Consider the following 12,212-nt stretch of genomic DNA (forward strand, 5'->3'; position numbering starts at 1 on the left):
AGCATATTACAAAAAGTATGATACCAAACAAAGTCTATCATAATCTATATAAAGTATTCTTAACCTGAGATCTGTTGATGTGATGAACTGATAAAATTCTATGTAAAAGAATAATGTTTATTTTTCTAGGAATAGATTTGTATTTTCATCAAATTTTAAAAGGAATCTGTGATCCAAAATGGTTAAAAACTACTAGTATGTTATAAAATGTTAATGGTGGTTATTTCTGGGTTGGTGGAATTACTGGTGATATTAATATTTTCTGTTTTCCACAATGAATATCACAATTTTAATAAAGTCTGAGAGTAGATTTTGAATTTTAGTTGTTGATGCTTGTGCTTATGTATGTGTTTGTATTTAGAGGAAGAAGAGAGAGAAACCCTACATAGAGCATGGGACTGTTTGGGGTAGTGGAGAGAATAGGGTAGGGTACTGAAAGTATTGAAGCCAATCATGTACTTGTTGGTTATTTAGGAATTTCACAATATAGCCAATACTTTTCAGTATTTGATATCCCTTCTAAATGTAGGATTTTGCCCGCGAGTCTTGTATTTCTTCTAATTGCTGAGCTTTAAAATGTCTATTTTAGTGGAGAATTCCTCTAGCTATAATCTCTTAATGCTACCAATCTCATTCTCATGACAGTTTTAGAATAACAGTGTAATTTTCCTGAACACAACATCCCCTGGTCTTTCTACAGAAGATGTGAAAATTCCCAGAGGGGGAAAAACTTCAAGTAAAGTGTGGTATTTATCTCTGATTATACTGTTTCTTGTTTTCCCTTTTCTGAACATTATAGTTAATATCTTTTTAGTTAGGGGCAGGAGAATTCTTTTTGATCATATTAGAGATTTGTGTTAACATTCCTAAGTAGACTGTTACAAACTTTTTGGAGATAATGAAACAATCTTTTATTCTGAGTATTTTGCACAGTGCAAATCTGGCCTTCAAAATAGGTTAAAAATATTTCTGTTTTTAGAATAAACAGGTATAGTTGGCAATAGGATCAAGCAGCACAGTTCTTCACAATTATGATAATAGTCCGTATAAACATAATACATACTGGGGAAGCAGTGATTTTGTTTTTCACTAATAATTATTGCTTTTAAGTTTGCATAATGATATCATTTATATATCATATCAAGCCTAATGTGAAGAATTTTTCAAATTGTTAATTGGTTAAACTTTTTTGAAATAGTTTTAAACTTGTTCATCAAGTAAATATAAGAATATTAAGGAATACCCATATTGCTGGGTGTTTTGTTTGTTGGTAGCTGTCAGCATTGTAGTTTCTACCTGAATAATATTGTGGTTGATGCAAAAAGTTGGACTTTTTTTTTTAAGTGAAAAGGGGGTCCCTTAACATGGTTGTTAATGCTCTTCTGTAATATAGCATGACTCTAGTGGTACCTTACTCTCTTGATTTTCTTCCTACCACTTTGCTGATATTTCCCAGTCTTATTGTAGTTCTTTCTTTCCTGTACCTGTTCTTTATATATTGGTGTTGCTCAGCTTTTTATTGCAGACTTTATTCTCTTTTTGTTCTGTGTATGTGTGTGTGTTGTGTGCTAGAAATTTGATTCACTTCAACGACTTCAGTTTCTATCTATACATATGTTGATGACTCCAAATCTTAGCTCCATACCTGTGTAACCAACAACTATTAAATGCTTTGGATATTTCAAACACATGCTCAACTCAAGATATTCAAAAGTAAACTTGTGAAACCCGATGGATTTCAGTAGTTGGCATTGACATCTACTTTTGCTCAAGCCAGAATCCTAGCTATTGTTTATGACACTTATTTTTTTCCCTCACTACCTCACCCAGTCATTCACCAAGTCTTGTTGAGTTTACCTCCTGAGCATCTCATTGGTACTACACCAGTCTAGGACAACTTACATAGATAATAACAGTAGCCTTCAATTGGCCTTCCTGCCTCCAGTATGGCTTATCTTCAGTGCATTTTGTGAAAATGATCCTGTTACTTTCCCTGCTTTAATGATTTTCCTTTAAATGAGGTCTAAAGCAGTGGTTTCCAAAGTGTAGTAGTGCACAAGATTACTGTAGTAATCTACTAGAGTGCAGAAGGAAAAAAAATTGTCATTAAATATTAAATGTCCGATTTTGAATCAGAAGTTTAGTTTCTTATGTCTCTAGCAAGAAGTACAATTAATCAAAGTATGAGCTTAAACTATTGACAAAGTTTTGCCATCTTAACAGTAGCTTGTGTATGCCAGCAGCAAAGAAACCTGGAGAGCAAGTGGCGTTGAAATCACAATATGCGTTTTCCACAGCTTGTTGAGAATTGAATATTTTTCCTTACAAGAAGTGGTTCAAAGCTTTGAAGTAGTGGTAGTCAATTGGTGCAAGGCGTTGTGACTACAGTGGATGACAAGAGTGTTTCCAAGTCTAGCCTCTATAGTTTGAACAGTGTTGTTTGTGCAACCTGTGGTTGAGTGTTGTCTTGCAAGTGTTGGCCTGTCTCTATTGACCAATCTCTGCTGCTTAATCACAAGTATCCTCATCATTTCGCCCAGTTGGTTGCAGTTGACATCAGCTGTAATTGATTGACCAGATGCCTGAAGCTGTAGGGGATAATATGAGGACTGGACCAACAAATAGACATCATTACCTTTTTTTTGATTAATATTCGGTTTTGGACTGTGTTTCGGCATATCATCTTTATGCAGTCATTGTGCTAGATGCTTGCAATTGTCAAACAGAATCCATTTTTTGTCACACATGACAATGTGGTGTAGAAATGGTTTGCCTTTATGTTGTGACAGCAAAGAAAGACAAGCTTTGAGATGATTTTTCTTCCGATGCTCATTTAATTCATTGAGAACCCATCTCTCCGGCTTCTTTACCTTGCCAATTTGTTTTAAATGGTCCAATATTGTTGGAATAGTAACGTCAAACCTTGCTGCTAATTCATGCATAGATTGAGGTGGCTTTGCTTCTGCTACAGCTTTCAGCTCATCATTATCCACATTGTCTCAGGTTGCCCACATGACTCATTTACAAGATTAAAATCCCCAGAACAGAACATCTTAAGCCACTGATGTACTGTACATTCATTAGCCACACTCTTCCCAAACACTTCATTAATATTTTGAGCTGTCTATGCTGCACTGGTTTCACAATGGAACTCATATACGAAAATAGCACAAATTTTTGACTTATTTATGGTTTCACAAAAATTGTTCTAAAAAATTTTTGAAAGATAATCACAAGCCAAAGCATGTATTTGAAAGAATGAAGCTGTACCTTCACAATAAAAATAAAACAAGAAGTATCAAAGTGAAATTTCAGAGACACCAACTGTCAACTTTAGTACTTAAGGAAATCGGACATTTCATATTAATAACCTAAAATTAGAATTCCTATTTATGTTTACTTTTTTATCTTAAAAATATTAGGATATTTATATTTATAAGCTAGTACTGTGTAATCATTATTTAGTCATTCCTTCTTTGCTCTGTATGTCAAATAGCCATTTGGTGCTGAAATTATCCTGAGGGAAGCATGCTTTGTTCACTTTCTGCATGTTACACTATACTGTAATTTGAATTTTTGTCTAAGTGGACTTTGTAGTTTTAACTAGCACAGTGCTACTCAAAATAATCGTCCCTGAGCTATTTGCTAACACTCCATGACAAGATAAGAAAAGAACTTGAGAGTAAGCATTTAGAAACTTGAATTGTGCTTTGATATTGCCCTCATCTCATACAAGTGCATGATCAGTGGACTATGTGAACAGGATACAGACTAGTTCAAGTGCCATGGTGAATTGCATCCTAATTATGCTGAGTCATTAGTCAAGTTAGTCATTTGTAACACAAAAATGCATAAGAATTGAAGAAAATGTAGGCACTGATTTATTTTTAAAATCTTGTGTTAATTTTAATCAGATCAACTTTTGCTCCCTAAATAAAATAATTAAATAGTAAATATATAATAATTAGATAAAAATAAAACAAATTTTTTTCATTCTTTTAAATTTCTGTTTTTAAAAATTATTATCTAAATCCTGGAAGTTAAATTTATATTATTTATTTTTGACCCTAATTTACTGGTGACAGAACAAGCTTTAATGGACTTTTTGACAAGAAAAGAACATATACTTTTTCTAAATGTGACAGTAGTGGTAAACCAAATGATGATATTGGAAATAATTTCAAAGAAATGCAGACCAAAAGAGTTTTGCTGAGAAGTATTATCTGTTTTATGTTGAATTTAGTTTTCAGCTATAATTGACAGGAAAGTGCTAAACTAGTGAGTTATTTGTGGAGATACAATGGCTAATAAAACCATAAAAATTTAATTGGCATCTATATGCATGACATAAGTATGTTCAAAACCACATTCATTATTTGAAAGAAAGAATATTACATGAGAAAGCTGACAAGAAGCAGAGGTTTAAGATTTCAGCATATAATCATTAGGATTTTGTGGGTTTCTTATAAAGTCTCACTTGAGGTTTTTAACATTAAAAAACTACATGCAAATGACATCTTAGTTATAAATTCTTTGCCTTGACCAATGTTCAGAAGAATTTTTCCTATTTTTCTTCTAGAATTGTTATGGTTTCAGGTCTTACATTTAAGTCTTTAATTTATCTTCAATTAATTTTTGTGTATGGTGATAGATAGGGATCCAGTTTCATTCTTCTGCATGTGGCTCTCCAATTTTCTTAGCACCATTTATTCAATAGGGCATCCTTTCTCCAGTGTATATTTTTGTCTGCTTTGTCAAAAATCAGTTGATAGTAGCTATACGATTTTATTTCTGGGCTTTCTTTTCTGTTCCATTGATCTGTGTGTCTGCTTTTATGCCAGAACCATACTGTTTTGATTGCCATAGCCTTGAAGTATGATTTGAAGTCCTGTAATGTGATGCTTCCAGATTTGTTTTTTGCTTAGTATTGCTTTGGCTATTTGGGCTCTTTTTTGATTCCATGTGAAATTTAGGATTGTTTTTTCTAGTTCTGTGAAAAATGACATTGGTATTTTGATGAGAATTGCATTGAATCTGTAAATTATTTGGGATACTATGCACATTTTAACAATATTGATTGTTTCAATCCATAGACATGGTATATTTTTCCATTTGTTTGTCATTTCTGATTTCTTTCATTAGTGTTTTGTAGTTTTCCCTGTACAAGCACAAAAGCAAATACAGAAACAAAAAATAAATAAGTAAATGGGACTTAATTAAACTAAAGCGTTTCTGCACAGCAAAGGAAATAGTCAACAGAGCAGAGCAGATAGACAACCCACAGAATTGGAGAAAATACTCAAAAACTATATATCTGTCAAAAGACCAATATCCAGAATCCATAAAAACCCAAATAAAGGAAGAAAAAACAAATAACACCATTAAAAAGTAAACAAAAGACATAAACAGATTATTTTTCAAGGGAAGATATGCAAATGGCCAAAAAACATGAAAAAATGCTCAATATTACTAATCATCAGAGAAATGCAAATTAAAACCACAATAAGATACCACTTTATTCCTCTCAGAATGGCCATTACTAAAATGTCAAAAAAAAAAATTGATGTTGGTGCAGATACAGTAAAAGGGAACACTACTGTTGATAGGAATGTAAATTGATACAACCTCTATGGAAAACAGTATGGAGATTCCTCAAAAACTAAAACTAGAATGACCATTCAATCCAGCAGGCCCCTTATTGGGTATCTACCTAAAGGAAAATAAGTCATTATATCAGAAAGACATATGGACTGGTTTGTTTAGCAGTACACTTCACAATTGCAAAGATACAGAATCAACCTAATGCCTGTCAGCTGAAGAGTAGATGGTACACACCCCATAGAGTACCACTCAGCTGTAGAAAGGAATGATACAATGTCTGTTGCAGCTACTTGGATGGAACAAGAGACCGTTATCCTAAGTGAATTATCTCAGGAATAGAAAAACAAATACCACTTATTCTCACTTGTAAGTGGGAACTAAACGATGGATATATGTGGTCATAAAATGGTAAAGTGGATATTGGAAATTAAGAAAAGGGGGGGTTGAGGGCCCAAAAATTGCCTATTGGGTACGATGTACTATTCTGGTGATGGTTACACTGACTTCAGCATTATACAGTTCATCCATGTAATAAAAAACACTTGTACCCCCTAAATCTATTGAAATAATAAAAATGTATACAAATTACAAAATATGTTTGCTTGGAAACATTGGATGAATCTGTAGCAAAGAAGGTAGTTTATGTACTACTTTCCAGCAACACCATAGTTTGATATATATAAGAATAGAATAGTGATACAGAAGGTCAGCTCTCAGACAAATACAGGTAACAAAAGAGTTTTTGTTCCAATTTGGTGAACACACTGATTTTGCTAACATGACAATGATAGGAAATAAGAATTTCTTTTTAGCCTCATTGTTGACAAATATAGCTTGCTCTGAAGTATATAACATTTTAAAGTGTTATGGTATCAACAAATGTGGTTTGGAGTTTTACTTTGCTTTTGTAGGAGTATATTCCAGTTAGAGACACTGACAAGAAAAACATGTTGGAGCATGTACCAGAGTATAAATCAATGTCTTGCTTCTTTCATTGAGCAAGTGTTGCTATGTCAGCAGAACTAAACAATACGCTAGCTATATCAGCTGTATTAAAAGTAATTCACTAAAAGTGTGAATTTTTATACACCAGTTAATTATATTTGAGATTTCTAAAAAATTAAATGATAGTGCAGTTTGGGAGTTGATTGGATCAGTTTGAACTGCTCAACTGTTTTCCTACTAAGGTGTATACATTGGTTTTTCAAAGGTAAATTTTCAGGCAAGAGTATTAGAACTTTGGGATAACTCTTAGTGTTCTTGCAAGATAAACCAATTTGGTCCTCAACTTTTTAAATATTTAAGTTAGACTTATTTGTCTGATAGCTTCATTCTTTTTTTTTTTTTTTTAATGGTCTTAGACTTCCATGCAAGGAAGGAATGTCAGATGCTTTTTAGTGGCAGATAACATCAAAGGACAAAAATGAAAGAAATTTGAGGGAAAAGTTATCATACCTTGTTATGATGGGTTCAGCAATATAGTAATAACTATCAGTAAAGTAGGTAGTGAGCTTGATATTGCACATTTGAAAAAGTTATAATCAAATAACCTTACATATTTGATAGGATACTTTGAATTTCATTTTCCATCAAAAGAAAATCCTTGGATAGGAAATTCATAGATCAGGAATCCATTTTTTAATCAAAAGTTATTTTAGATTTAACCATAATATTGCTAGATAAATTATTGGAACTAGCTATCTAGTGAGGGGTTGAAGACAAATTTTGAAAAGCAAATTTCCTGTGTTTTAGATAAAAGTTTAAAAAAATAAATATCTGACCTTGTTGGAATTGTGTTAAAATCTCTTCTATTCTTTGAGACTAGTTTCTCTAATTGTGAGCGCTATTAAAACAAAACATAGAAATCGTTTAGATATGCATTATCTCTTGTGAGTAGCATTGTCCTCAGTCCAACCTAGATAAATTAAGTGTGGTAGTTGGCCTCAAAGACAGCCCTAATGAGCCCTACCTCCTGTTTAGGTTTGTGTAATTCCCTCTCACATTACACAGGGATTGATATGTGTGACCCATAGAATAAGTCAGATGTGATTGTATATCACTTCTGAGATTGGGTTATAACAGACACTACAGCTTCTGTCTTGTTTGCTCTATTATTTTCTCTTTGGAAGCCAGCTACCATGTGGTAAATAGGCCAGAGGAAAGGCCCACATAGCAAGGAACTGAAGTCTTTTGTCTTTAGTCACAAGAGTGAGCTTAAAAGATTCTCCAAGCCCATGGAGTCTTCAGATGACCGTAGCTCTAACCAACATCTTGACTAAAAGTTCATGAGAAACCCTGAATCATAACCACTCAGCTAAGCTGCTTCGGAATGCCTGACCAACAGAAGCTTTGAGATAATAAATGTGTTGTTTTAAGCCACTAAGTGTTGAGGTAATTTTTCGTGCAGTAATAAATAAAGGAGCAAACAAGAAGCCAACTTATTTGTTACATTAAAAACTTTATTAACGTATGCTGTTCAGAGTATATGAATTGGTGTTTCATTGAGGAATTGCTGTTTCAATCATAACTTTTGGTTAAATTAGAATCATGGGAATGGCAAAAGTTACTAGTGCAATAGTTTTTTTCTGTATTGATTGCCTTTGTATACTTTCAATGAAAAATTTGTAACTTTCTGTAATTTTTTTCTTTTTTTTCTATTCTAATTACATTTATTTATAATTTTATGGGTCTGAATCTAATAAAACCCTTGGACTTGTATTTTGCGTGGTCTTTTTTCCTTTAAGTTTTTAGCAGTTTCGTTTTATTTTATTTTATAAAAGTATTGATCCATGAGGGATTGGAATTTTTAAAAAGAAAAAAGGAAAGTGGTTTTTAACCACAGATAGTCTAGGAGATCTATCTTGTCATAGTTCTCATAGTACCTTCACTGACCTTATTGTGATGATCATCTTGCTTTATTACAATTGATTATATTCTCTGTTAAACTAAAAGCTCTATGAAGGGAAGAGTCTATGTCTGTGTTTGCTGTTACATCTTTAGTATAATCTAGAACAATGTCCTGTTAGGACTACTCAGTAGATATTGGTTGAAAGAATTAATATTCCTTTTACATTTTTTTCATGGTGTTGGAATAATGATTAATGATTAATAATGATTATATAGTTGTAAACAAGTTGCTTCTATAGCCATATATCTTTGGGGAATGTTAATTGCTTTGGTTGAACAGAAAATATTCTTGGCATTTTTATTGCTGAGTACCAGAGATTTTTATAAAATATGTGTTTTTATTTCCACAGCACAAACACTGCCTCTGAAGAAGATATCTCAAGTAGATACCCGCGAACAGATAGAAGTGGGTTCTCTAGATATAACAGGGATGCAAATGTTTCAGGTAATTTGGCCTCAAGTAGCACATTGGAAAAGAAAATTGAAGATCTTGAAAAGGTATGAATTACTAATTATTTAAGATTGATAGAATTAATACATAGTTAGGATTCTTTTTTCGGTTTCATAGCAGATGAGAGAAGAAATAAGTTGAAATTTGTAGGGGAGAGATAGTGCCAAAAAATGGAAAAGAATGAGGGGCACTAATGAGAGATAACATCATTGTTAATCAGTATTTCCATATGTAGTCAAATAGCTTTTAATCACTGTCTTACATAGTATATAGTTTCTATATACATAGCTATATAGCAAAGCATTTTTTAAAATTTTCTTAGTACTTTCCTATCTATAATAGTTTTGTTGATGTTAAAAGTTTAGAAATTAAGCCAACTCCTATGTTCCTTAATATTTAATGTATATTCTTATTCTGCCACATGTTATTTTTTAATATATCAAAAACTGTCTTTGTCTTTGAAGTGGTTAGAAGTCTAAGTTGGCAATATATTATACTACTATGTGTTTCTTATATTGCCTGAACAGATTGTCATTTGTAACTTTTGAAATTCAAGAGTAATTCTGAGTTAGGTCCATCTTTGGTGTTTGAAACAATTTTATGGTAGAATAAACCTGTTTAAAAGTATCTGTCCAAATTTATTAACCATAGGTTCTGAGGTTTGTTCCATAGACACTCAACTCCTAAAATGGATAATAGCGCTGAATTTCTTCCCAATTGTTGAAAATATGTTTTTACTGAACTGAAATTATTCCCTGTGATATAAAGTTTAGTTTACATATATGATATAGAGATTTAATTTAAAAAAGTATTTCTATTTTATAATGTTAACGATTATTTTGAAGTCATATCTAAATTGTTACGCTAGTTTCTGTTTGGAATCATTATTTTATAGGCTTAAAAACTTTAGAAAATACGTAGTCTAATAGTTTTCAAGGGAGTTCCTCAAAAAGGCTTCTGGAATTCCACAAGAGTTTAGATTAAGTTGTTCATAGTTGGCAGCAGCTGATTGATGTGGCTGGCTGGCTGCTTTCTCTGAGGGTTAGTAGGAAAGAAGCCAAGTTCTGGGCAAGACCTTTTCAGCTTTGCCTTTTGTTGCTCCCAAGGTGGTTGAGTCAGCCCAAGCCCCTGGATTCTAAATAAGATTGCTTGGAAAGAAGTGTTGCATTATGTATAAAAAAGTAGTTTAAAAATCAGTAATGTATTTCAGTTCCTTCATTTTATCCATTGTCAGTTAACTGGCAGAGCCAGAAGTAAAATTGAGGACCATTGATTTTCTGTTTAGAGTTTCTATTGGGCTATCTCCTATTCTTAAATTTTGTATTTTTAATAAAAATTTTGAATTATCTAAAATAAGATATTATCTATAAAAAAGGTAGTTCCTAACTTAATAGTGGTGATAAGCTAAAGAAGGTAAGTCATATTAGTATTTGTTAAAGACTTGTGTAAACATGTATTTACAGTTCCTGTATTCCCCTTATTCTGTGATTCTTTTCTGTGATAGATTCTGCATTCCTTCACCAAGGGTCTTAAGGAATTCATTAGATATCTTCATATAGCTAAGATACCTTACCAAACTTGGTAGATGTATACCATTTATGAAGATTATAAACAACCAGTTCTTCCCAATTAATGCTTTGTAATTATATCTATCAGGAAGTAGTAAGAGAAAGGCAAGAAAACCTAAGACTTGTGAGACTGATGCAAGATAAAGAAGAAATGATTGGAAAACTCAAAGAAGAAATTGACTTGTTAAATAGAGTAAGTATTTCACATATTTCAGTTTCAGGGTTTTCTTTTTGAGAATTGGGTGAAAATTTGTAAATATTAAGAAATTATTTCATTGCATTATTTATTTTGTTCTTTTGTTAATTAGATGGTAATTTCGTAGTAAGAACTATCATTTCATTCCACAAACTGATTTCCTCTGAGTAATTGTCAGTTTAACAAAGTTAATTTTATTCTTTTGAGGATGAACTGATGAATGGATTTGTTCCGTGTTTTGTTAGAGTTTGGAGATGAGAGACAACTCAGTCTAACTACCATATGTAAAAGGGCACTGGCACAGAGTTTCCCCCTAAAGAACTAAAATTTGGTACTTTATCACTGTAAGAAATTCCAGATGTATTTGTGTGTATTTTCACCACTTTTTTTCTTCAGTTGTACTTAATGCATTCCCAGCTTTAGGTTTAGCAATTGACTAAGCCAGTATTTGACTTCAGGTTTTTGATAGTTCTACTTCCATGTAGTCCATTCTTTGTGGACTGCCTTTCATCTCGATTCCAACACAAGTATTCCTCTATTGGTACTAGAATTTGATTTAAGAAACTCTGCAGATATTTTTGATGTCCATGATTATTTGCACTGTCTTAGGTACTATGGGCATAAAAAACAATGATAAAACCCCTGCCCTTATAGAGTTTATAATCTAATAATGATATAAGAATGTATTTTATCATTTAATTCCAAATCTTAGGTAGATCTCAGTTGTAATTTTAGAAATCCCATATTTTTATTGTTGTTTCAACAGATTTTTCCCATCATTCATTTAATTTGTAAATAAATGCAAATTCTGATTTTGTGAATTTTAAAATTATTTACCTGATTGTCAAAAGGCAGTATACAAAATTTATCAGAATGCCGCTATACTATAGCAGTGATTTAAATTGTATCAAGTTTTAATATTTTAGACTGCAAGGATATTAGTTGAACCAGATTAACTCTGTATGCCCCAGATTCCCTTTTCTGTATGCCTCAGTTCACATCCCTGGTCTCATCACCAAATGTATACATTTAAAGATCACACAAAGTAAACTTACACTTTTTGATGCCCAATTTGACACCAGGTTGCAACTTGGGGCCCCATACCACCTATGACCAGCATATGTGTTTTGTTCAGCCTTCCATTTTAGGGAGGGGAATGGAGTTTGATTTTAACTAAAAAAATTAACTTATTTATGATGATCAAAAATTGGAAGATTTACAGTTTAAGAATTCTGACTTCTGCCTTTTTTGAAAACCTGAAAGTTTTGGAAAGAGTTGGCCCACATATTTGTGATAAGAATGAAGTCAGGAGTTGCTTTAGGTGGGACAGATTCCTTCTAAAATTATTTTCAGAACTTAACCTTCATTTCAAAATGAATTGGTTATATGAATTATTTTTGAATGTGTATTTTTAAAGGTGTTCTTTTTTATCTCCCTTAGAATATATTTTAAGTATTTTTAAAGTAGTATTTTCCTTTTTTTCCTTAAG

The 12,212-nt window shown here is 32.3% G+C and overlaps 1 protein-coding gene across 1 annotated transcript in view; it reads left to right on the forward strand.

The window, feature by feature from the left end:
• The window catches only part of PAWR (pro-apoptotic WT1 regulator), a 118,039-nt gene that overhangs the window by 76,589 nt on the left and 29,238 nt on the right, over positions 1-12,212 (forward strand). The window contains exons 4-5 of the mRNA XM_012750334.3: positions 8,859-9,006; positions 10,616-10,720. Coding sequence (XP_012605788.2) covers positions 8,859-9,006; positions 10,616-10,720 — 253 coding nt within the window. The remainder of the gene's footprint in view (positions 1-8,858; positions 9,007-10,615; positions 10,721-12,212) is intronic.

Source organism: Microcebus murinus, chromosome 10 (assembly GCF_040939455.1).
Source record: "Microcebus murinus isolate Inina chromosome 10, M.murinus_Inina_mat1.0, whole genome shotgun sequence".
In the NCBI taxonomy this organism is placed as follows: domain Eukaryota; kingdom Metazoa; phylum Chordata; class Mammalia; order Primates; family Cheirogaleidae; genus Microcebus; species Microcebus murinus.